At 40.0% G+C, this 27872-nt stretch overlaps 1 protein-coding gene and 1 long non-coding RNA gene across 2 annotated transcripts in view; one reads left to right on the forward strand and one right to left on the reverse strand.

Annotated features, from left to right (window-relative positions):
* Window positions 1-20684, forward strand: part of gabrr2a (gamma-aminobutyric acid type A receptor subunit rho2a) — a 62392-nt gene extending 41708 nt beyond the window's left edge. Inside the window, exons 5-9 of the mRNA XM_085767642.1 lie at window positions 4518-4600; window positions 10322-10462; window positions 11733-11885; window positions 14180-14388; window positions 19885-20684. Coding sequence (XP_085623768.1) covers window positions 4518-4600; window positions 10322-10462; window positions 11733-11885; window positions 14180-14388; window positions 19885-20220 — 922 coding nt within the window. The 3' untranslated portion in view covers window positions 20221-20684. The remainder of the gene's footprint in view (window positions 1-4517; window positions 4601-10321; window positions 10463-11732; window positions 11886-14179; window positions 14389-19884) is intronic.
* Window positions 1810-3456, reverse strand: LOC146964113 (uncharacterized). Its single transcript, XR_015034722.1, has 3 exons — window positions 3389-3456; window positions 2852-2921; window positions 1810-2061 (listed from the first exon to the last, which is right to left on the reverse strand). It is a non-coding gene; the product is annotated as an uncharacterized LOC146964113 (long non-coding RNA).
* Window positions 20685-27872: the final 7188 nt, after the last annotated feature.

The following is a 27872-nucleotide window of genomic DNA, read 5'->3' on the forward strand; positions in this document are numbered from 1 at the left end:
GCTTATCATAAACAGCTTTACCTGTTCACTGGAACTTACTTATCGTAATCGTAAACATCCAAAATCTTGATTAAATAATTAGGGCATACAGCCAAAATACACTTATGAAGTGTTTTGAGCAGGTAGCTTGCAACTTGCCCCAGAGCTACTGTACCATATTGACTTTATTATTCCCCACAGTTAAACTGGTGAACTTTAATGCTGAGTTTACTACGTCATGTTCTAGCTCATAGATAACCACAACTCTTTTGGTCTAAACACAATTGTCATGAAACTTGTGATCGACTGAATTCACTTTCGAGAGTGAAAAATGTTTTTTTGGACATAAATGTCTAACCATTCTACCCATGTTCTTCTTACTATCACAGACTCCATGAAATGGTGCCTTCATTCTAAATTTCCAGTCACATGCTCAATTTTTCTTATGGTTTGCTAGTAACATGAAGTGGCTCTTGCCCCTATGCTCAATTTACCCCGGGTGCATGACGTCTGTCCGACTACCCATTTCTCCGACCACCCATTTCTCCGACTCCGACCATACATTTCTTTATTTTTGCGTCATCAGTCCGACCTCCCACTTCTCCGACTTAAGTAGCCCTAACCCTTAACCTTACCCTAAACCTAACCTCAACACTGTAGAATGGGTAGTCGGAGAAATGAGCCGTCGGACTTGTGGGCAGTCGGACTGACGTATGCTCCCCATTTACCCCAATCTCCCCTAATGGTGGTGAAGACAACAACTTCCTGGGATCATGAGAGTTGTTGTCTTCACCACCATTTACTGTGATTCTCTCTCCTGAAATGTTTTTCTGACGTGCGTCAGTATATGCGTCATATTTCCCTGTTAGGGAACCTATAGAAGCTATAAATAGTGTCAGGAAAATTACAAGGATGTTATCAACAAAACATTGGGTGTCACACAGGAAATGAAGATGTTGTTGCCATGACGATGGTTTGGTAGGCTACTGTTTGCATTTTGCACATAGGCTATACTCCTATGGTTGCTGTATCCAATGTTAGGGACAAGTAACCTAAAGGTTGCGTAGTTGAAGGAACTGATGCTACATCATGTTTGTCCACCTGGCATCGCCTCATTAATTAACAAATCAACAAATTGTAGCATCGTGGGGATGTAACTTCAACTTGTAGTATCAACTGTGCACAGTAAATACCTTTCCTCCACTTCCTCCAGTGTTTTTTCAGCTGGTGCGTGAGAACAGTCTCAACTCTGATGAAATAGTAGAAATACTCACAGTTAACTCAACACAAGCAGAGAGATCATCCAAATGATCCAAGGCGCAGTATGTACAGGTCAACCTGAAATGTTGCGAATCATCCACGTGTCTGTTCTTTCCTTTCAAACCTCCACAAGTGACTGGTGTGCACCAGTGCTCTGTGTGATCATGTCTTTAGAAGAACCGCAGAATGCCTACACCGTAAAAAATAAAGGGCTGTGAAAACTCAAAAATTCTAGGTAACTGGCTGCAATAGATTTTTGCGTTTTGAGTCCAACTAAAACTCTCAAGTTTTGAATAAAACCACATAAAGTTAAGCCAACAAATTATCTTTTGTTGAGATAACTTGTAAATTAACTTAAAGATAACTTCAAATTTTGAGTTTTTTAAACACTTAAAATTTAGTAGTCTCAACTTATTATTTTTGTTTCAGATAAGTTACCTTTCAAATGCATCAAAACTCAAAAATTCAAGTTGTACTTATAAATACTCTCAAGTTGTGGCAACTAAAACAACAAATAATACAAATACAAATAATACTAGTTAAGTAAAACATCTTTATTTAAACATTTAATGCAATATTCCAGCAAATATGATTAAATCTATCTAGTGCAAGTACTGTACACTGCACCCACAAACAAAAAGATGCAGACTGGTGTGGCCAAACTTGTTAAAAGAGTCCAAACCACAACACAGTCAAAAAGCACTACAGCAACACCACAGCAATGCTGTTAACAGTTTGAAGCGAGGCCGGTGCACCATCCACGAACACGGTGAGCACTCCCATTTGGACCCCTTTTGTTTGTCTGTCTTCTGGATCGGTGTCCTGTTGAAAGCAGAAATTCAACCAAATTCAATATAAACACTGTTAAGATAACTAAACACCTATGTCAGCGTGTAATTTTAAATTTGTGTCTCAGCCTGAGTAAACCTGTAGTGTACAGTTACTGTGCTATACAGTTTTTTTGCCTGTGATTCTAATTGCTATTCATCCCTGTAACAAGCTACAAGTCATTTATCTAACATCACAATAGTCTGAAGCTGTTCAATGGCGGTAAAAATGAAACATCAGGTAACTAGCCTTGTTGGCTAACTCTGCCCCACTTACAGTTTTCTTTTAACTCTGTTGATTAGTGGTGCACTGTCCCTATGAAATAAACTAATAAATGAAATGAAATATCCTAAATAGTTTTTCTCTGTGCTACTCTGGTCAGAGCGGCGTCCCAAGCAACAGTGTGCTACACTAAGCAGCGGTCTGGCAACGGACTGCAGGAATTATTCTTCTGTTGTTGTTGCCTACAATGATCAATAGATTGTGGTATTCTGGTAAAACTCCATATTCAACCTTAAATTAAATGGCTGGTTAAATAAATTACTTGTGTTCCAGGGAGAAAGGAGGCTCTCAGCCATTAAGCTGGGTTACGCTACTGTAGGTGGAAGGCAAAAATATATGGGGCGTTGGTGATTAATACGGTTTTTTGGGAGCTACAATCCAAGGTGTGGATATTTCATCTTTTCTATATTCTAAAGCAATATGGCATAGAGAATTATATGTGCATGATAATTAATGTGCACTCATGGTTGACCAAAAATAAAAACAGACATTCTGTACTCACCAGGCGTTTCAGGAAAAGTGTCTCTGAAATCTGAGGTCTAGACATGCTCTGCTTTGATGCATTGTGATGTCTGGAAATTGGACACAGGAAAGCCATAGGACATTTGGTTAAAAACAGTGCAGCTGAGATTAATTTGTGACTAGTTTAAACTTAGGTCTTATATTGGGGTGGCATCCATCAAATTTGGACGAACCGGGAAGAGGACAGACAGATTTAATTTTTTTCAGGACAATATCGCATTTCGGGGCTTCAATACAAGAGGGACATTAGCACTATGGAGGTATTTGGATGTTTTTTGGTGTGTCTTTTTGTTACGAAGACAGTTGGTATCCATTTGCAACCGTTATATGGACATGCACTGCTATGCCAAGACCCCCTGTAACTCAGAGAAGCGACAGATAACTCTGAAACTTCTCCCAGCCCTTAGTCGACACAAGGAGAGAAATTTCAATTTTGGGTGAACTATCCCTTTAAGGGCTTGCTCAGGTAACCCTGAACCATAATCAAAAATACATGATATTTATAACATGAATTCACCTGTTCATCAAGAACAGCCAAGCGTCTCTCCCTGTCTTGTCCCTTTTCCTGGCACGGCTGCTCTAAATGTCCACAAGAGTTCCTTGGTTACACATCAGAACTTGCTGCAAATCTGAAATAAACAAAAAACAGCACACATTAATCCAACCGAACCAGTTCACATGGATTTTCTCTTAAGTAGTCAGTTTCTGAATACCTTTATTGGCAAGGTGCTGAATTACTCGTTGTATAAGGCAAGCAATAGTTCTGTGATATAAAATAGTTAGCAACTTTTTCACACACATTTTCTTACCTGTTCCTTAAGACACAGGGCAGGCCATCTCTCCTGGATTTCTGTGACCATGGGCTGCACCTCAATCTTCTCCTGTCAGTCCACCAAGACAATTAACAACAATTAATGTCATATATATTCATGTTTACATGACACCCAATTGTAAAAATGAGTCTCTAAAGTAACATTAAACTTTAACATCAGAGGCACACATAAGCAGTATACCAGTTATTTGTAGCACTGCTCATTGTGTTTAATAAATTAGCTCCAGTTCCACTGTAGCCGCACTAACGGAGCTAACAGAGCTAACGGAGCTAACAGAGCTAACGGAGCTAACAGAGCTAACTGGTAAACAATTAATATCTACAACTCTCTTTAGCCGTGAGGGGGACAATAAATATATAATAATGTATAATCTGCACACGTGAACCCTGACTTTTAGTACCATATTGAGCAAAATACTCACCTTGAGAGTAAGAAGTGTAAGAGATGTCGGCAGCACATGGCAGCAGTGTCGTTGTGGTGGAACCCCTGCAGATATGCATTGGAGACCCCAGTTCTTGTTGTCTCAACTTCTAGAACTTGTCCTGACCTCAAATGCACAGTTTTGAGGTTTGCTAACTCAAGTTATTAAGTTAGGCCAACTTTAGCCAAAAAACTTGAAAAAGATAGTTGAAATAAATAATGTTTATTAGTTTACAACACAACTCAATGTTTTTTGTTTAGTCAGCTGAAAAAATATGGTAAGGCCAACAACTTTAAGTTTTCATTTTTAGAGTGTATCATATCACATGCCTCTATGAATTAGTTCTCCGCAAAATTAGTGATGATAAATGTTATGTGTCTCTTGTTGACCAGGGTGACAGTGACAGCAGCCTGTAACATGGACTTCAGCCGCTTCCCGCTGGATTCGCAGACCTGCTCACTGGAGCTGGAGAGCTGTGAGTAAACGTCTCATCACATTGAAAGACAAAATGAAATGAGTCAAATTATCACAAGGTTACTGTACCCGATGCTCTATGTCAAACACCTGATTCATTCACAGGAAGCTTACCCACCAGAACACACAAAACCCCTATAACAGCAAAGCTCAACATTGCTGGAGATACATGTACAGTATAATTATGTATAATCAATCTATCAAACAAACTATATTTCTAGCACTTTTCATGCATTTGAAATGCAACACAAAGTGCCTTCCAAAATAAAAACATCCTATCCCTCCCAACACACATAGCCTGCCTGATATGAGGTTGCAAATTGAGGTCTGAGTCAAAGATGACTCCAAGGTTTTTATCTGTTGACATGGGTTTAGTGCCACTGATTGCAGTTTCCAACTGAGTTCCACTCTCACAGCTTCAGAACCGATAACTGAAATGTCAGTTTTGTCCTGGTTTAGCTGCAAAAAACTCTCTGCCATTCATAATTTGATGTCTTGACAGAGCATTGATTCATCATGGGTCAAAAGAGTATAGGACCTCAAATTGAACCTTGGGGAACACCATAGATCATTGGGTGGTTCTTCGATGAAGATTCATAGATGCTTACTAAAAATGATCTGTTAGACAGGTAATATTTAACAGTACCAGATATGCCAATGCAATAATGACATTGTACAGAGATCCTAGAGCTGGGACACATTGTGCAGGGAACTAATTAAGATACTAAGGAGACACATTTTATTCATATGACACATTAGATATTCATGGGCACACACAGAGGACACCAGGTCGCAGAGCAGTGTCCAGTGAGGCCAACCAATCCTCAATCCTGAATTGTCTCATACAACCCACTGATGTGTCAAGTAGAATAGCGTCTCTATTATATGGTAGCAGGCGTGCCACACCTTTACTAAACATGCAGTTTACCTTATGGCTTGGTTGGGTTTTAGAAAAACATTATGGTTTAGGTTGTCGCCTAATAACAAAACGTAACTATGAGTCACAATAGCTGCTGCACAGACAACCTGTGGGCTCGTTGTCATGCAAAAGATAATTAGGGAGGTAGATTTATAAAAGCTCAGAAGTCCTCATTCCCTGTCAAGACTGTGCTCAAACTCAAGATTTTGCTGGTTAATAGGAAGAGGCCTGAGCTTAATGCACCGTGACTCTGTAAAACTTCTCGCTAACAGAGGAAGCTTGTTTGAAAAAAAAATCCTTAGGAAACTGAGCGAGTCAGCACAAAGGAAGACTGATTTGGATTTCCTCCACAATAATAGAGTCGAGCTCCTGTGAGAGCTATTCCCAGATGAGGGCAGTGCCAGATGTAATGTGCACAAAACCTGTAGCTGTCTCCTCCACGTGACATAGAGTGGAGAAAACCCAGGATAAAACACATGAAGGTAACAGGACGTGTGCTCATTCTGTTAGCCTTCCGCATCAGACCGTGACTCCTGTCCCCGGTCCCCGGCTCCCTCTCCCACACGCCTTTAATGCTGCGAGTGGTGATGTGTTCAGGGACTGTCGTCTTGCATCAAGGTGGGACATGAATTTTTCATTGAGGCAAAACTCTTAACAGAAATGAGCAGAACGTATTAGCTTCAGGGAGGTGTAGATTGTTGGTGAAATGTCTAATCTGCTGAATCCTGATGCCTGAGTCTCACCAGCAGTGAAGCTCTCGAGGCTTTGTTTTGTGTATTGAGGGACCCGGCCTTCCTGTGAATGTTACATCATGTTTTCCAGGTTTTGATCATGAGAATTAATTTTATATTTGCTTTGTCCTGAATAGACCCTGAAGTATGTAACTTATTTGGCTTTTTATTAGCAAAAATCAAATATTGTTTTCATAAATACGTATTTCACTGAAGTCAAATCACATCTGCATACAAATGAAAGCTTTTTCATACCTTAGAATGAGCTGTTACAAGTCGTTACAAATATACAAGGGGTGAACCGAGGCTGCCATGTTTCATCGCCATTTTTTACGTTCAGTAGCAGCGTAACCATAGGTAACCACAGAAATTCACCGGAGCTGTCGGCTTGGGGAGAAAGTTTTCCAGGTAGCGCCTGTTAAAACTGTCACCACTGTGTAGTGTGAGGAAGGACGGAGGCACTGATGTTGCATTCAGGTGCAGTCAGGCACCTGAATGACACCGTCGGCAAACCAATGATGTCATTTTACTCAATGAGAGAAAGACGGTAAAACGTGGGTCAGGTAAACAATACATCACCATGACAACATATTGTCACGCCTGTATTGTTTTGCCTCGTGCTGGCGGACCACTTGTTTACATAGACGCTTGTTTATCCTGTTACATGCAGCGTCTGTTGTCTGTCTGACTTCTGCCTGATTTCACGTGAATGCAAAATCAAGAATACGTTCCGATATGCAATCGCACCGCTAGATGGGGGTAATTCCTACATATTATACCTTTAAACGGATATAAGAGATATATAAACAAGGATGAGCTGTAGACTTTAAACAAGGCAGAGGTGCACTATCAAGAGAGGCAAGGTAAATGCTCAACCCCCTGCTGTTCCAAAACACCCATAAGCAAAGCCCCCTGCTGCTGCTCCACCTTGCTCCACATATGTGGCATATAGGGAGCATCTGTTGTCAGTGAGAGTCCAGAGGGTTTGGATTGCCACTGAAATAAGCCATACACACATACACACACTATTCACCCTTGGGGTCACATAATGTGTTCGCTACCCTCCTCCAAACACACACACACAGAAAAGAAAACCGTCTTTAATGTGGAGTCAAAGTTTCAGTGAATCCAGATAGAACGTTGACAAAAGTGAATGAGATCCTGGGGGAGGGAGACCTCAGTGGGTCACCTTCCACATGCTGAGCAGACGAGCGCTAACACTGAGGTGAGCTCATCACGCTGAGGTCAGATCAATGCAGTCAAAACTTTTTTCACAGTGACATAGATTTCAGACAGAGTATCACCAAACAGTGTCTCAGTGCTTCACCGCAACACGTCAGTCACTGCATGACAGTCAAGCAAGACCTCATTATGTCACACCTGCTACCAGGGACGTGTCACACTTGTACTCTTCACAGGGAGGTCTGACAGTTTGTCGCGCCGTTTAAAGGAGGCAAAGGTGCTTATGGGTAATCTGAGGTAGAGACAAAAAACACTGCCTACAACAGTCCTAAATCAGATACACAGAGCACATGCCCCCAGATAAACAAACATAAGCTAAGTGTAGTATTAGTTCTTGCTTACTGTATTTATTCTAATTTAAAGCAGAAGTAAGCAGAATGTTTGTGTTAATATAAGTCTTAAATAGTTATATCTTCCGACAGCAATCACTTACATAGAGTGTTTGGTCTGAAACACGGGTCTGTCAGTCACTCTGCTCTATAAGCCGAGGAGAAAACTTTCCTTGTATCCTACAACCTTTATCCAATGAGGAGAGAGAACGGCATAAAGGGGCGGTCCTCTCTGTGTGTGCAGCCAAGGGATGCGCGTGAATGTGGTGACGTAGGGACGAGGGCGGGGACTGCTAACTCCATCTGCTGACAGGAAGTTAGCCAAAACGACCGGATCGCTTACTTCTGCTTTAATTAGTTTAATTCACAAAGTTTTGGACAAGCAGAAAAGTTACTCAGTGAAATGTGATGTATTTTTAATATGTTGCAACCACCCCAGATCTGTTTCAACTGTCCTCAGGGTTGAGCTTTCGCTGCATCTAAATTATTTCATTCAAATATTATGAAAGATGATGGGTAATTAGCAGACAGATGTAAATTTAATATTTAACAGTTTGGTTGGTCCCTGAGGGTAAGAGTAACTGAGGAAAAACAGCAAAGCGTTGCTTCTGTTTCCCTGCGTAACCCCAGTGCTGAGGTGTATTCAGACGACACACCTGAGCCATCAGGGGGAGGAGGGGCGAGCCAGCGAGAGGGACTTCACTTCCTTTATTTCGGAGACATCAAAGATATTGGCAGGAAGGGCCTGGCACACTCTTGGGGGCCACTTCACAAACGGTCCCCATACATTTAGATCAGAGGTGTAAAAAGGTGCAAGCTTTGCTGTTTCATCACTGGACTGTGAACTTTGAGCAGCTTCAAACATCAACAGCAAGTGGGAAAGACATTTGGCCATTTGGGGCTGCAATCAGGCTCTATTCAGAAATAACAGAGTGTAAAGATAGAAGTTTTTCCACAAAGCCTCCGAAAAGGCTCGGGGCTGCTCACAGCAGGGGTCGGAGCTTCCAGAAAGTTTAGTGTAGGATCATTAATCATAGAAGCGGAGCTCAGACTACATCCACAATTCTACACTTTCATTTACAAAGAGTTGTAGAATAAAAACGATTTCTCTCCAAACAAGCACTTGTAGCAGAAACTATCCCTGTGTGTGAACCAGCACTACTGAAGACACATGATCATCCACACACAGTGGACATGTTTGACCCACTGAAAACAAGAAGCAGATCATCTACTCTGCGGTAATTTAGTGGCACTAAACACTACGAACGAGGAACAACATTAGAATGCAGAATGTGACCGAACAACAGCTGCTAACAAAGACAACAAGGTCAGAAACACTCGTAATCATTGTCATCCATTATCATTAATCCTCTGGTGCAGATGTTCACACCTCACCCTGGTAAACAACCAGATCATCCCCTGTGTCTCTCTGCTTGATACAAATGTCAACTGAATATCCTCACAATCAAGACTTTGGGAAACTTGCTAGAGCGTCTTGAATTAGTAAATACAGGGTGAGGCTGGTGTTTAACATCTATCAATACTGTTTGATGCCCCTGGGCTCCAATATGTTTCCTTACTGGATCCATTCCCCAGAAACTGGTTGTGTTGATGCTGTTACAGATCAGCAGCAACATTTCACATCTTCTGCTGCACAGATCATTTTCAGCTTTGATTATTTAAACTAAGTCATTGTTGATTTTGCTGATTTATTTAGTTGCTATCACTACAAACTCCAAATATTTAGTTATTTAGAATACAATTATATTTATAATAATCAGTGATCCAGTCAACCTGACCACTGACAGCTCATCTCTTCATTCTAAATGAATGTTTGATTTCTTTCCAATATCCAAAAGGTTTTTAGGGCAAAAGAGAGAAAAAGGGAGAGAAAACCTGGCAAATGACATAATATAATTTGAGACTTCATCTCATGCACTTATGTCTATTTTCAAAATATATCCATGACTGACTGTTCACATTTCCACCATTCACTGTTGTGCTTTCAAAATAAATGAACAGAGTTTCTATGAGAAGTGCGTTCACAGCCTGCAGTGTTGCCAACATAGTGCATTTTCAGTTGCATAACAAACTGAGATCACCTCTTGAGATGTGCTTCAAGTCTGTGGTACTTTTCATTTTCACATTATACTGTGAATACAAAACGGTCCAGGTTAGCTTGTCCTTTGCACATTGTATTACAGTGCTACTGTCGACAGATCACATTCTGTTGCACTCGGACGCTCAAAAAAACATATTGACAGAATCATGGCTGCCAGCACTGACTGACCCCCATGAGCACAGAGAGTAGGAGAGAAACCAGCTGGTGCTAGGCTGAATGTAGAATTGCAGATGTAGCCCAGCTCACTCCAGACTGGTACAAGGTCCTGACCTGGTCTTGTCCCAGGCGTTTGTGTATTTTTGTGCTTGGATAAGTTGATTTGATTTAAAGTTTTGTTGAGCCTATTTTAATGTGAACCGCTGTGTGTCATGTCTGACAGACGCCTACACGGATGAAGACCTGATGCTGTACTGGAAGAGTGGCGACGAATCCCTCAGCACCGATGATCGCATCTCCTTATCTCAGTTCCTCATCCAGAAGTTCCACACCACGTCTCGTCTGGCCTTCTACAGCAGCACAGGTACAGTAAACAAGCATCGTATTCTATGAAACCTCAATGATGCCGTAAAAAACAACAACAAAGAGTGCTGCTTTGCTCTCTCTCTTTCAGTGATCATTTGATAGATAACAAAAACTGTTAAAACTAAATTGCTATCACAAATAATGTGCTAATTTATACTACAAATAATAATAAGTCACTGTGTTACTAGGAAAACTAATCAAACATCACCTTGGCAAGGTCGTTGTCCATTGATCCAACCCCACAGACCATGAACCTTTTAGATTTGAATGACGTCACTGCTAAAAATCAAAAGTAATTAAATCAAGAAATTCCTGTCACACATTTTGATGGGCTTTTGAGGGGCCTCAGATGATTCAGTTTCAGGCTGCCTGTGGGGGCAGAGTCTGCACCAGGAGGTAGGAGTGAGTGAATAGATGGTTTGATAAATCCCAGGGCCTTCACACAGTGGGATGCTTGGACTGATTTGGAATATTAAAATAAGTTCAGCATCAACACTTTCTTTCTGGACATAAGAGACTTTAAATTATTATGTGAAAACAGCAATTCAAATGGACTTGGAGACTTTGAGAGTGCAGCAGGTAAAAAAGACAAATAGATACTGTATAAAGCAATTTCAGAAACTGGCGACCTATGGGCCCCAAACTTATCTTAAAATGTCAGATTTCCAGTCTCATGTTCAATGTGCCCTTCGCTGCATGTCATTCCCTCTCTCTCTGCCTCCCCATTTCCTGTCTACTGTCTCTACGATTAAAGGCAAAAGACCCAAAAACTACTAAAAATATAAGAAAATAAATAAATAAACCCTAAATAGAGAATCTACCCACACCTGAGGACAATTATTAAACATTTCATCCATTTTGCCTTAAAAACAAAAGCATGGTGAACCTCATTTTGTTATTTTTTCTCATGAATGCTCTATTTGCTCTATTTTGTGACTGTGTGGTATGCAAAACAATAATTATTTTGGCAAATATTGTGATTTGCAATTTCAGTTGCACACTGAATAACGCTGGAAAATGTTGAAAAACGCTGAAATACCTCACAATGTTGCAGATGTGATTTTTGCAGCTCCTTGATTTGGCACTTGGCCATATTGTGACTGTGATTATGTTTTGATTAATTGTTCAGCCCTGGTTTATTTCAAGGCATTGTGAACTTTTACTTTAAAAAGTTCTGACAGTTCCAAAGGTTCTGTCACTACATTGATAAAAACAAAAAAAGGTGTCTGTTCCACGACGTGTGAGCCTCCCTCTGTCTGTGTTCGCAGGCTGGTACAATCGACTCTACATCAACTTCACGTTGCGACGCCACATCTTCTTCTTCTTGCTGCAGACGTACTTTCCTGCCACGCTCATGGTGATGCTTTCATGGGTGTCGTTCTGGATCGACCGCCGGGCTGTGCCGGCCAGAGTCTCCCTGGGTAAAACAAAAAGAAAAAAAAAACACAACCCATTTGAAATGTCCTTTGAAGAGATTGTGCCTGAGGAAAATCTGTCTGTAAGAAATGATGAAAGCTAGCTGTGACATGGCTCCACCAGTTGAGAACACACACATGCATGTGTGAATACACAAACCTCCCACACTCCACCACTCTTACTTTTCTTCTGATTTGTTTTCTGCATTGAGGCTGTTGCAGCACTTGTCATGCAGGCGTCTGGTTTCCCTCACTGAGCTCCTCTTATTGCTCTTATTACATTCAGCTGATATGATGGGATGATTGTACAAAACCCTCTGACAGGCTTTCATTCCTCGACTACAGAGTGTGTGCTGGGTCTCTTCTTCTCTGTGCATTGTATATATGGATGTTCCACAACATTTTTCCTCACATAAACTTCAGTTTCGACTTACACAGAGTACAGATCCAATACCACTGCTTTAAATTCATATTTTAACAGCTAGATATATTTATATTTATGTAGGCTATCATTATTCTGTGTCATAGCTGTCATTCCTATTCGGTATGGCACGGGGTAAAGGTCCAGTATTTGATTCTTCGCCTGTGCTTAAATTTAGTGTTGACCCATTAGAAGATATATGTTTGGTTGTAGGGACTAAAAACCATCTCAGTGTAATTTTACATCTCCTCTCTCAGGCTTCTCTCTGGAGCTCTAGTAACAGGTCAGTGAGCCAATCAGACGAGAGGAGGCTCTGAGCCTCGAGTTCCCTTTTTCACTGGTTAGACTTCTCAGCGTAACACTTTACCAAATTTGCTGACGTTCTGCTAACGGCTATTTATCAGAATCAATCCCACTGTAACAGAAGCCGCCAGTGGCTGCACAGCCCAGTTTTATGTGTTTTACAGTGGTGAAGGAGAATATTGATTTCTGTGAAACTTCAAAGTTCATCAATAAATTACATGGTCTCAGGTTGGTGCATAAATGTGTTTTAGACAGTCCTGATACTCCACTACATTTCTATGAAGTACTCTTACTTTGAAGCAGACCTTTGGTTCACTATTCCCAAATTTAAAAAAAGAATTGTTGATTGAGTTGTGTTTTTATGACTCTTTCTTTCTACAGGCTTTGAACATATTCTGAACATAACACTTCTCCCTCTACAGGTTCTATTCAATCAGTCAGTCAGGGTCAATAGGTTCTCTACATGTGAGAAAGTAAAGTGGTTGGCATGAAAGATGTACCCTTGAATACCATAGTGGTTTTCAAATCCAATACATTAATACATGTATTGGCGTTTTATTTTACCAGGAGACTGATGTGACTCTTGTAATGGAACTACACATTCAAATATTATACACAGACGAATCCTGCTATTGAAATTAATTCAATTCGGAGATACAGAGAGAGAGAGAACGTGTAGGAAGTTACTCAACCAAAATGAATTTATGACCTTTAGTTTTAGGAGATTAATGACGTAACTGTTGACTTATTAGAAAATTAGACCCATTAACCTTCATCAGTGAAGATGTTTAGAGCCTCGCATCCGAGGAGTTGTTGTCATCAAGTTAATTGAATCACACTAAAAACAAACTTAATGGTTTATGACTCAAAAACATCGTTAAATGTTTCATTGATCAGTATTCAGACATGCAGTCCCCTCAGTAATCCACAATCCCTTTCTTTCATCATCTGGGCCCAAAAAATATTAACATGAACAGCATCATGTTGTTCCCTCAGTGTTTTAGATTAACTCCAGCACTCCATTACATTTCGTGTACTTTTGACTACACTACAAGTATTTCTTATTGGATTAGAACAAAATATAAGGAAAATATAAATTGTGATTTATTATTAGAAAACATACTGTAGTAGAATATGCAGTATTAATAATTATGCACATGATTATTTACAGCTTTACCTTCCTCAGCAATAAAGTGATTATGGCGATCGATAATAACAAAAATCGCACGTAATTGTGATCTAATATCAAATACCAAGTAGTCACTTGAACTTTATTTTGATGTTAATAAGTAAAATTAGATTTCTCCACTGACTCCTCGCCTGCTGATCTCAGACTGCCTGCTGGCTGCAGGTTTTACAGGACTATACGTTGCAGGGCTGTCAGGCAACATTGCATCATATTTTATAAGTGGTCATGTTATTGCTTCCACCCCCCCACAGCTTTAGCTGCCCAGTGCTGCCTTAGGTCCCTGATTCAGTCTAGTGCACCATGTCTTCACTGAACACACTAAAAATACAGTTAGTTGAGCTACAACATAGTGTAGTCTGACCACAGTATTGTGTTTCCTGTGTTTAGGCATCACCACAGTGCTGACCATGTCCACCATCATCACCGGAGTGAACGCGTCCATGCCCCGAGTGTCCTACATCAAAGCCGTGGACATTTATCTCTGGGTCAGCTTCGTATTTGTCTTCTTGTCCGTGTTGGAGTACGCAGCCGTCAACTACCTGTCCACCGTCCAGGACCGCAGAGAGCGCAAGATGAGGGAGAGGGCGCGGTCTCAGGTTGGTTTCTGCTGCTTGGTGCTGTTCATACACTGTTTTACAACCTCAAGAGTAAGAGCCATCATTTCCTGCTCAGTAGGTGGTGGAGACCAAACCAGAGCTTAACTGTCAGGCAACATAACATTCAGCTGGTGGACACAAACTTGATGATGGATGTGTACAGTATAGGCAGCTCATCTGTTTGCTAACATTTTAACATCAGCTTTCTAACATGAAAACAGGGTCAGTGTTGTTGTGCTGCCACCAAGTGGTCACAAATATGACATAAAGCTGCTCTAACAATCAAACCATTGACTCTGAAATGGGCGTTGTTGTCTCATGCACACTGACCTACTGACTCTAAACCCTGGAACAGACGTCAGTACAAATCAATCGATCAGTTAATGCACTTGTTCCAAGAGTTGGAGACACAGGACAAAACATGTTGTCTAAATACCCTGGAGAAATCGGGGAAATGAATCCAAACACCTCTAAAAAAAAAAAATTGATGAAGAAAGACGATAATATCACAGAATACCAACAGTTTATGCTCTAGAGCAGTGGTTCCCAACTTTTTTTGGCTCGTGACCCCATTTTGACATCACAAATTTTGGGCGACCCCGTCAATCAAGATGGCCGAGCTCAGATATTTTTATATGCTGCATTTTATTTGAACTAAATTTATATTTGATAAACTGAAAGTATAGAATACAGTTGTTTGATTGAAGATTGTCTATGGTGTTTTTAATTATAATTTTAAAAGGAATAATATTTAGTTAAAAAAGTATATAAGTTATAAGTAATTTTTTTTTTTATCAAGGCGACCCCATTTGAATTCCAGGCAACCACACATGGGGTCCCAACCCCAAGGTTGAAAAACACTGATCTCGAGTATGTTGTAGTGTACGTTGCTGTGGTATCAAACATATTTTGTCTAACAGACTCTAGTGTGAGAGTCAGAAGATAGTTCTGCATCACTGGATACAGGAAATGGAGCAACGGTCTCCGGAGCAACCACAGGAGACCACTGCTCATTTCCTGCTCGAAAACTTATATGACGCATGTTTATTTTGTTTCAACAACTGTAACCATGACAACAGGGCTCTTCTAACCCAATAATAAGAATTAAATCCAACATAAATTTCCGTGAACTTAAAACAAGGATTTTATTTCTAAACGAATCCACTCTATATTCACATGTTTGACCACATTTATCTGAGGAAGCAGTTATGTGTTAGAATGACCTACTTCTTACTCATTTTTAACTTTAGTCTTTACTTCTCAGACTAAAGCGTAAGGGGAACTCCCCCCACGGAGGAAATCCAGTCTTTTCTCTGTTTTGTAAAAACTGAATCATTCCATATCTGAGCCCTGGAGAATCTTCTCATACAGTGCATAGCCTAGACTTTTCACTACACTGACAGGTTTAGTTTCAGCAGGATCGTCTTCACTAATGAGCTACTTAATGAGGTACAGTCCGCCGTAGCAAAGAGCTAATGTTTGTCAGTAAACCAACTGTACCACATGATGTCAAAATCACCACCACTGAACTTCAGCTTGTAGTTCGGTTTAGCTCTGAGCTCTTCTACAGAAGCCATTCCTCTGAGTTGACATATTATACAGGAGCATATGTAGCACCCAGCTGAGTCTAACAAGAAAAGGAGTGTGAGCTCCTCTTTCACACACACATGCACACACAAAGAGGCAGAGGAGTCTCTGAGATATAAATGAGGGCCAGCTCCTCGCCTGTGATCACAGGAACAGCGAAGACCCAACTCGTCAAACCAGTCACAGACCTGGAGGCAGAAACTAGCAAGAGCAATCTCACCTTTCTCACTGCTTTCAAGGCTCAGAAACATCATAATCAGCAAATACAGCAATGGTATAAAAAAAAAAGAAGAAGAAAAAAGAAAAGAAATCCAAGCCACTGCATGTACTTCAACAAAGTTTATACATTTATGGTCCAGACTTAGATGCTGGAGTAAGAAAGAAAAAACCCTCTGACTGTGAACTGTTATCTGCAGGGAGAGGGGCTGCAGCCACCTCTGAGGTATTATCAGTTTTCTTTTTCTCCAAGACAAACTGCCTGGGCAGAGAGCAGTCTGTTTTTTCCGTAGAGACAGTCAACAGGTTGTCAGCATCTCTGTGGAGCCTTTATCACGAAAAATGCACAGACACCGATCAACCTGAGAATCAATAAGTTTATTATCAGGATTATAAGGGCACATGGGACAAAATCGCTCCCAGTGCCAGAGTCTAGAACAGACTAAACCTATTTATAGAAAAAGAATAAGGGACAAAGATATGGACATGAGGAGAAGAGAGGCTTCTTCATCCAATAATGAGAGCTCATTCATTTCTAATCACACAATCAGCAGAGAAACACATGGATGAATGGGTGATCAGCTCAATGCCTGAGAACAATCAGATTTTTATAGTCTGAGTTAAAATGATTAAATAACCTTTTCTTCTTCTTTGACTGTCACTCTCTGGTTTTTATACATGTCCTCATCAGTTCAATCTTTTTTTTTTCTTTTGCTAAATAATAACTGAATGTTTAACTTTTCCAAGTGTCACTGAATCAGAGTTTGACAGAACCTCTCATCAGACTGACCTCTGCCCACAGACACACATTCATTAGAGAGGAAAACACAAACCTATTCTGTTAAAAAGTATAATCTCTGGCTGGATCATGTTCAAAAGGAAACGTGTTCAGTGAATGAATGAAGCAGCTCATTTATCGTCAGGAGGTAAGAGTCCTCTCACACTGCGCAACACTGCCTTGCATGTGTAGGTCTGCTGCATTGATGCTAATAAATGTCCTACAAAAGATATTTGCTGTTGCATTTAAAGGGATAGTTCAACATTTTGGCAAATTGGCCCATTGCCATAACCCCTATAGTCAAAGCAGTAGGTTTGTTACCTTTATTTGTCGTGCAAGCTATTTTTAGAACGCCCGAGTCGAACCGCGAGCTGCTACAGTATGCTAATAGGATTTCTTGGTTTCCCTCATCAAACTCAGCAAATACACAATCCAACAACTCCAAAACACTCGCGTGGACATGTTATGACCTGCACATTCACCACGCTATGAGATAATAACGGAACGTTACGAGGCGGAGTTGTTCTTGAGGCAAAATACTGCAAAACAGCCACTAGCAGGAACGCGCATCAGCTCTTTTCTATGAATTTACCTCAAAAGCAACTCCGTCTCGTAATGTTCCGTTATTATTTCATAGTGTGGTGAATGTGCAGGTCACAACTTGTCCACGACAGCATTTTGGAGTTGTTGGATTGTGTATTTGATGAGTTTGATGAGGGAAACCAAGAAATCCCATTAGCCTCCGTAGTGTAGCTCTGCGACTCGGTTCGGCCGTTCTAAAAATAGCTTACACTGAGAAATCAAAGGTAACAAACCTATACTGTACTGCTATGACTATAGGGATTATGGCAATGGGCCAATTTGCCAAAATGTTGAACTATCCCTTTGGTTGGAACACAAAGTTCAATGTGACCTGCAGTGGACTTGAGATGTGCCTCTATGAAAAATGTATCAAACTATGATTCCCAACCAGGGTCCAGATGGTCCTGACATAAAAGTGTTGTCAATGTCATGCATTATCTTTGTATGACTAGAACAGAGTAACACAGTGTTCAACAGGAAGAGCAGTCAGCTTCAAAAGACATTAAGATGAGCAGAGTAGTGCAGAATAGAGTAATGACTGGGTTATCTGGGGACGTCGGAACATAACTGAAGGTCTGGCAGCATCACTGAATCAATGTCCACTGACCCTCCCACACTGATCCTCTGTCTGATGTCTGTGCTGCCGGGGAGTGAGCCAACTCATTATATTGACTGCACACTAACTGCTTCTAAAATGCTTTGTCTGTGGTTTTTTTTTTATTATTCATTTTAATTGATCAAAGAGCTCCAAAAAAAGTGAGTGTAAGAAGTCTTGAATTATTAAGGGAGAGCATTTGTATGGGCTTTGTCGCTCTCTTAGAAGACCAGAAAAAAGTTTAAAAAGCAGCAAATACACATGTTTATTTATCACAAAATACTGAGTCCCTGAGTTAATAAAGCCAAAATGAATTAGGGCTTTTGATGGATCAGGCTGTCAGCTCAGATCAGCTGTAGTTGAAGCATCTCACGGTGGACCTGGACCGGCCTAGTCCTGGGTAGACTAAGCAAAACAAAGTCAATGCAGTGTTAAGATTTTTAAAGAAACCAGAGTTGGAGAGGGAGGTGAAGAAAACAGGTAAGAACTTGCCTAAAATGAAGATAAAACAGCTAAGGAATCAACAACTACTGATAAACACACCTCACCTCAGCATACCTGTACCACAAGCCCCTCCCTCTCAGGAGTCTGCGGGTCCCCCATTAGATTTTTCTGCCCTTGACAAATGCAATCCTTTGTGAGCCTTGGGGGTATTTTCCAGAAGCTCACACTGAGTTGAGACGGGTAAAAACTGGATTTAGAAACTGGAGATTGTAGGCTTAGGTGAGGCTGTAGGTAGGTAAGGCAGCTCTAAACAACACATAACTTGCTCTTTGTCTAAATTGAAAGCTTACAGGGAAAGCCATGGGCCACAGAGTCATGTCACTGTGTTAAACCAGATAGCGATGCTTAGAATATGGATACTGTGAAGAGAAATCATCAGCATGTTAATAAAGTGTTTTTTCTAAAAGATAACATGGAAAGGAAAGGTTGGGGGGACAAACAGCAACACTGGACTGAAGTAGGAATGTTTGACAGACAGACAGACAGACAGACCACATAGTCATTTCAGTTAAGTATCGTTTAGGGAGAGTGACACATCATCCCTGCCTGTAAGCGACCAGTAGATTAATCACTGCCATCATTCGCCCAACTGTTCATGAATAATAACAATTTATATATAAAAACGAATAATATATTCATATGTGGTAATTATCCACAGCAGGTCTCATCAAAAGGGTTGTCAGAAGTACCTTTTCATGGACAAACATGTTAAAGGGGGACTAAAGTATTGAAGCAACCAACAAATGAGCAATTACAACAAGCACACTTCCTGCCAATGACATTGATGAGTTTTGATGACTTGTCATCCAGCACAGAATGCCTGATAATGTCCTTTCATTTTAAAGCAGAAGTAAGCGGAATGTTTGTGTTAATATAAGTCTTGACTAGTTCTATCTTCTGACGGCAATCACTTACATACTGTAGAGTGTTTGGTCTGAAACACGGGTCTGTCAGTCACTCTGCTCTGCTGTAAGCCGAGGAGAAAACTTACCTTGTATCCTACAACCTTTATCCAATGAGGAGAGAGAACGGCATAAAGGGGCGGTCCTCTCTGTGTGTGCAGCCAAGGGATGCGCGTGAATGTGGTGATGTAGGGACGAGGGCGGGGACTGCTAACTCCATCTGCTGACAGGAAGTTAGCCAAAACCACCGGATCACTTACTTCTGCTTTAATGTTCATCCTTAAATATCCCAACAATTGTAATGATTATATTGTGTATCTCTTCCCTGTCAGTCGCTGCCCTGCACCTGTGGCATCTCCCAGACACGAACCATGACCATGTTGGACGGCACCTACAGCGAGGCGGACACCAACAGCCTGGCTGGATACACCGAGGAGCCCATGGTCCCTGAGGTGGAACACGAAGAGATGCACGAGGTTCCGGAGAAACCCGAACACATGGTGGTCCACCTGTCGGTGAGCAGCGAGTCCACCACCACCAAGAAGAAGAAGAGCCTGCGCGGTCTCAACATCATCCAGAATACGCATGCCATTGACAAATACTCCCGGATGATCTTCCCTGGTTCATACATCTTCTTCAACCTTATCTATTGGTCCGTCTACTGCTGAGAGACACCTCCGAGTCAGGACTGAGGCGAAGGGAAGGTGACACAGTGACAGTATGAATGCTGCATCAATATGGGATATTTCTGGACAAATCATAAGAGCCATGTCGTACTGTATGTGTGGTGCTGGTAGATCATTATGTTTAAGGCCTTGGATGGTGAAAGAAAAAAAAAAAGCTCAGATGGAGACTTTGGGACTGATTGGACCACCCCTTTTTGATTTTTTTTCCACATGCAGCAATTTGAATGTTCAGTAATGCTCTAAAAAACATAGACAGTAATCATTTATTAAGTGTTTTGAAGCTACTGATGCTAATTCTCTCAGTCGTTTTCTCTTTGTCATCTGCTGTATAAAAGTTCTCCGTCCTCATTACTGCTGTTCCTGAAATAGTTCCCACTCACTTTTTGTATTTTACATGCACCATTTTGCATCATGCTGTTACTCAGTTAGGTTTCTGTAAATATGTCTTTGAAATGATCGTCAAGCTGAAAATCACTGATCGATTATGAAGGTTTTTGACCCATCGGTCAGCATGACTTTGTATGAACAGTAATTACTGTTTAATACCAAGGTAACAAACTCTGGAAATATTTTTAAGCCTGTTATATCAGAAAATAACATTATCGGAGACTTTAAGTTGCTCTGTGACATTGTTTTTAGTGGTAGCCCTACTTTGAGCCAAATGCTAACAAAAGTAGGCTATCTATCCTACGCTAGCTTGTTTGCTTTCTAAATATCCAAAGTGTATGCATCCACTACAGTTATGTGAGTATTTGGAGGTAAAGGCGTTTTCTGTAGGCTATGTTTTGCTTTCAACATTTACAGCTGTAAAAGGAAAAAAAAAACTAACTAGCCCTGGACTGGCTCTTCACTGCTTGCCTGGCCTCCTATTTGCTCCGAGGAAGTACTGTAACTGCTCAGAGGAACTACTATAGTATATCACCTGCTACTGACAATAACCTACATTCATCAGCAGAGAAAATGTCTCTAAACACACAGTTGGTTATGCTAATCGTATGCAACATTAAACCAGTGCAGAAGAAGACTATGAGATAAAGAGGACCAGTTAAAACTCTCAAAGATGGAAGCCTGTGTTGAAAGTGTGTTGGCTATTTCTGTTGGTTTCATTTATCAATTTGAGCAACATTACTTTATACAATATTACAGATATTTGATGATCTTGAGATAACAGGCCTAAAAATACTTGTGGGTGTGGCCAGTCTTGACTTAGGCTTTGTAGCTTTTACTTCATAACTGATTCAGTCATCATTTTATGGTGATTTTCTCTATGAAGACTACAATGACTTTTTGAGAAAGTGGCCTCTTGGTTAACTTTTGTGGCAAGTGGTAATTTGCACAACAGTGGATTGCATGAAGGACTGTTAAATCTTAGTCCTAGTTGCCTTACCATGTGATATGAGAAGCAGTGAAAACCACATATACAGGGCACAATACTTGTACTATAATATTTAAGAGGTTTGTTGGCCGGTGGGACATTTTCTCCTGGGGTCACTGTAGTGATTTATCCCAGTTAAGTCAGTGAACAGAAGCTTAATGAACTCCACTGATGAATACAGACATTCATTCAGTATCACCTCAGAGCAACTGACCTATTTTCTCTTTGACTGACTGAAAGGTTTACTGCAGCTTCTTGTCCATATTGCACTAAAAGATGCTACAATGGCTGATTAATTTGATCTCTCTTGAAAAATACATATTACCTTTTGAAGGTACGGTGTGACCCACATCTCACTCACATTGTGATGTATTGACTTGGCTTATTACTGTGAATCTGAGTGGCGATGAACAAAAAAAAAAAAAAAAAAAACTATGATTGTTCATCATTTGTGCATTTGTGAGTTCACATGTGTGCATTCAACGTGACAATGTTCCACAGAGAACCAAGATTGTTTTTTTTTGTTGTTGTTGTTTTTATTTATTTATTTGTTCTTTCTGAAAAGCTGCAACACATTAGTGAGGTTTTCTGTCGGTGAATATCCGCTACTGTACTGTTTGGTAAAATCTAAACATCTCATCACTTAACAAAGACAAAAGATCCATTTTTGTTAGCATTCAGCCACTGGTCTGGTTACGATTCATGGAGTACTGTATACTGTATGAAGGCTAACAAACTAATCAAATTAATCATCAAGAAGGTGCTCAGGTTTTACTAACCAGTACATTGATATTTTATACACCAATTTGTATTATTATATTGTTTTCTATTGTGTTTCACTTAGAAAGACTTAAGACAGCAACAAAGTTCAGCTAGTGCGACAGAGGCTCTGAGTCTATGTATGATGGCCCAAAGGTGCAAAACACAAGACCTCAGAAAAAAAAATAAAAATCTTGATAAAACACATTAGCATTTCAGACAACTAAACTTTTACCGGAGCTGAAAACAGAATCTTGCATCTCATTTGAGCATATTTAAATGTCGCTGTCGAAAGTGTAGCCAGGATGTTTGATCTATTTAAAGTTTTATTCACTGCCATACTTAACTGTTGGTTTATTAATTCCCTTTGATAATCCATTGCCATTTATTCCTGAGTATTTGATGAAAATGAACCCAGTTCAATCAGCATTAAGGATGAGGTATAGGCAGTAGAAACACACCCCTTCAGTCATGTCTTTTGAAACGATATGTTTTCTGAAATCTTGTGTTTTATGCAATGGTTTCAAGAGACGGGGAGGTGGTCTCAGACTTTGGTCCCCTCTGTATGTTCATTGTATTATCTATAACCGCTGACTGTCTACATGATGAATGTGGTCATCAGTTGGCTATGGATTTAAACCTAAGGTATGACAGTACTGAGCCACCGTACCACCTGAGCTGTCTAGACATGATTTCTGACATTTTGTTTTGCACCACAGGACCACTGCACTTCTACCAAAGTGAAATGTCAAAATTTAGAACACCTCCATTCATCCAGCTGTTACTAAAAAGTACACTACTAGATTTTAACTGCTGAAAGTTCGGTAATAACTGACAAAGTGGTTTCTTCTAAACCTTTTGACCGGTAGGCGTACATTCACAAGATGGTAAAAAAAAAAAGAAAGAAAAAAAAGTGAAATTATTCCTGTAAATTGTAATATTTTGGAGTCATACTATATGTTTTAAATAAGTTCTTTTGGCCCAGAGGCCCTCTTTATTTATTTATTCTTTAAGTCATTTCATATTAAATTGAATACTACAACATACTGGTTGTTTTAAAGAATGTATTATAACAGTGTACATATAAGCTTTACATAATAATTTGTATATTAGTGTAGCCATTTATAGATCAACCAAATTGCACTATGTCTTATTTAGACAAATACAGCCATTTGAATATAGATGCTATCATCTGATGATACATTAATTGATAATTGGGTAAAAGTGTTCACATTTGATGTCTGCAGTGAAGCTTTATTCATTCACACTGTTGCAGTATGCAGATTTATAAAAAAAAGTTGTACCTTTTTGGAAGTTGTTGTTCCCATTTCATTAAATATGAAGGCTGTGGTTGAAATGTACTGTATAGGTCCATCACTATAACACATCCATGAGTTGCTGTTGACACTTAAGAATGTTGCAATGTATTTATTGGGGGATATTAAAGATAATTATGATTAACAAATGCATTTGATTTAGAGAGTACACATGGGGCACTTTTGGTCCGGTCCTGGTCTAGTCAACACCCAACATGTGAGTGCTAAATGGACCGAAGGATGCATGATAAAATGTTTGTTTTTTTTTCTGTGGAGTGCTGGGAAAAGCTGTCTGAGTTCTTCAAGTCTTCTTGCCACACACTGAGGCTGATGTGGAGAATGCATTCCAGATCCAGCATTTTCAGGTTTGCTCATCACGCTGCCAAGCTGCCGACAGCTACACGAAAATCTTTCATCTCATTTTCCAAATCATCTCCACAGAATCAGCATGTGGTGAAGCTCTGGGAAAATTACAGTTTGACTGATCTGACGCCCATACTTAAAGCTGCACTAATCAGAGTTTTATTCCTAACAATGGGTCAAATGTCTTGTGTGAAAGGAAAGGCTCGCAGTAATGAGCCCAACAGTTATCACCAACTCTGCAGCTCCCATCGACTCCTCAGAGCTGTTCGGTCTCTTTTATTGTTGTGTATTTCATTGTTTCGATTTTACAGCAACAGCAATTGGCTCAAAGCACAGACAATATTTGAGGTCAGCTGGTTAACACTGCTAAACAACTAGATATTTCCCTTGGGATTTGTTGGAGACCAATCCAGAGCTGAAAAAGACTTTAATTTAACAGACATAAATATGCCTCCAGGTGAACAGTAATGTTGCTGTGTCCCTGTGTAGTTGTTTGCTAAGATGTAAGCCGGATCAACCTCAGCAATTAACAGGCATTAACAAAGTTTCAGCTTGTTGGAAAATGATGCATGATGCAGAGGTGGAAAGAAGATATTAAAAGCAATCAACAATGCCTTCCTCTCTGGACCTAGACTGATTGTTAATAAAAAAGCTGACTGGTTTGTAAAGAGCAGTTTTGAAGCTGAGAGTGAGCTGGTCGGGCCTGACTCTGCCCCCTCCCACCAAATCCAAAAAGGGGCAACGCGTTGATGCTGGTTTGTGGCATGTATACACTCACCCACCTGCTTAACACCCATAAATAGTTGCAAACTATTTTACTAATTTCTTATCTGAGTGTTTCAGTTGTAAGCAGCTCAGCTTTGCCAACCTTTAGCATGGCATGATGCCACTCAGGTCCCAGAGACCCAAGACTCAAGTCACATTATGAGAGACTACCATAGACAGTGCTGGAGAAATAAGGTTTCTTACATTGTTCAAGACTTTGTTGGACATGTACTCCTGAGACCTCTTGACCTCTTGGCCTAATGGAAGACCCCATGCTTGACCCAACCCACCACTAAAGAAAGACGGATGAAAACGTGTGGTAAAACAGCTACCACGTTTAAATCTACCTTTTTATGGGTACAGTCTGTCGGTACAAAGTAAAAACGCTTGATGTTTTCTTGGATCATTCAATGTTTCTGTCACTGGAATCATAATGGTGGGGGCAGATGATGGACAGAGCTATAAGAGGCTCTGCATGAAGAGTGTAAGGAGAAGCCTGATTTACCTAACAGGAGAAAAAAAAAGTGTCCAACATGAGAAGAAGTCACCATTTTCAGAGCCAATGAGGCTCAAGCAGCTCTGTGATGAGAGCTGACACAGTGTGATGTTGCTTTACCACACAACAGAGACACAGTGGAGCTCCTGACAGCAGCTCAGAGCCCCGAGTGTGGAGCTGCAAGATGACACAAACAGGTGCTCATGAATATGTATCACATGGACACACATGGCTCTGAAACAGATCAGCTTGTGGGCGAGCTGATTTTCTGTATGTCAGCAGCAACAATCATCCACCTACGCAACAAGTAGAGATTCACCTGCGCATTCAGTGTCCTGACATTTTCTAAGACCTGGTTCTCATGAACTTCCGACATTCAGACTGACCCTAATGTCTCCAGCAGTTTTTACTCTGTGAGATTTAAATCTGGTGTCCTGTGATGACTTTTACATGCTGTGCACCAGAAGCAATGCATTTCACCTTCTATTTGTAGCTTACAGGTGCATCTCAATAAAGCAGAGTACAACTGTCAGGTCAGCAGTCTTCCCCATGATAGTGTAGCCTACTGAACCAGAGGCTCAGGAAAAGGAAAAGTGTTTTGAGTTAATTAGCTAAACTGATAATGTGACACCATTAGATTATAATAGTGAACTTTTTCATAATATTCTATACTGATTTTGGGGTTTTCATAAACCATAATTATTACAATTAAAAGAAACACACATGAAATATTTATGTCTGTGTTTAATTAATCTATGAGTTTCATTACTTGAATTGAACTGCTGATATAAATGAACTTTTCAACTTTTCTAATTTATTGAGATGCACCTATTGTAAACATATAACTTGCACCATTAAATATCTTATGAACATACAGTAGGATAACTGAAATAATCCATCATGTGAAAATACAGAAAATCTATAATAATAATCTATAAAGCTAGTAGAACATGAATCAACACCTAGTACTGTATAATTTCACATATTTGTTATAATAATTTAGCCTAATTTAATACATCCTAAAGGCAGTTTTGTGAGTTGATGCTCTACTATCTGAAAATTTGCTGAATCATATAGTCCTTGAAGTCAGCATGAATCATATAATCATACAGAATGTTCAGGAAGAATGGTGCTCATCCTCCAGGAGAGATCAGACTTAATCATACAGCCGTGTCTACTCTGTCTGCTGCTGTGTGATCATCTACGGATAGAGAGTCAGTGTCATGAACTGTGCTTTCCATTTGGTTTGCTCAGCCTGGCTACTCTAACATAGCTAAATGGAGCACAGGCACTGTTTTCATGTTCATCATGCCATTTTCATTCTTTTGGGGTTGGGCTCTTGTGCTTTGATTTTGTACAAACTGTGTTCCACATGGCAAAAATGAAAACAACTGGAGTTCCTGAAGATTTTGTATCTTTTAATTAGGACTAATTATTTCAATTTCTATAGTGAGTGTGATCAAATTCAAAGTGAACCTATGGTAGCCTAGGCTAGTAATCTGTCATGTTGCCAGCAAAGTCAGAATAATTTGTTTTCCATGTTAGCAGCACGATAAGCCCAAATCAATTTAAATCCTGTTGTTCAATATTTTTCTCGCTGTGAACAAATTCCATCAAAAGACCAAAAGCAATAACTTTTCTCAGTTAATTTATTTAACACCTGCCTAATAAATGCTGAATGCTTTAATATAGGCTAATTTATTGAAGAATGAAAATGTGCAGCCATTAATTCTTAGAGAATGTTTTAATTCATGATTTAGTTGTGTTTTTACTTAGTGAAATCTGGGAAAAGTTCAGATCAAATGGAAAGTGGGCATGACCTGTTGCTGTTCTTTCAACCAATAGGAACAGACGCATGTAAGGCGCCCTCCAGTTTGAATTTGTGGCTGATGGTCAACAGCTGCTGAGGATTTGTTATGGTCCTACAGTGCTGGTGAGTTCAAATGCTGTCAGAAACACTTAAGTGTAAATATAACTTCATGAAAGAACAGTATGAACTGAACAGTCACAAATACAGAAACCATTTGAGCTGAAGTAAGTTTATTTAAAGTATTCTTACGTAGGCCCTTTTTTTTTGATGAATGACTCTCCCACAAAATAACTCTTTGTAATACTTAGGCCACTGCTTGTTTTCCTCTGGCCTCTGCCTGATTGCACAGCACATGTCTGGCAAATACAGAATGATTGTCAGATGCTGCCTCCAGATCTGTACCAAAATCTTCTGGCTGTCAGTCAATACCAGAGGATAACTGGTGTGGAAGCACAGAGCCATGAACCCTGGCAAATCTTGGGCCAGAGGTTTATCTGATCCAGTATTCCTATCCTATGTGTGTGGATTTTTTTTCTTTCTTTCTTTTTTTTCTTTTATTTTATTTGATCATATTTTGTTTATTCTTTAATAGAATAGAAGTGCATCCGTTTTCCACTGTATTACAATCAGCACCATTTAATTTATTGAATAAACGTTGTAGCCTAATGCGAAGCTTATGCTTATTTTTGTTTAAATTTAAATATTATTATTATTACTTTTGAAACACTTTCCAGGAGTTGAAATTTCCTT

Source organism: Trachurus japonicus, chromosome 22 (genome assembly GCF_045865225.1).
Source record: "Trachurus japonicus isolate A0001 chromosome 22, Traja_1.0".
NCBI classification, from domain to species: Eukaryota; Metazoa; Chordata; class Actinopteri; order Carangiformes; family Carangidae; genus Trachurus; species Trachurus japonicus.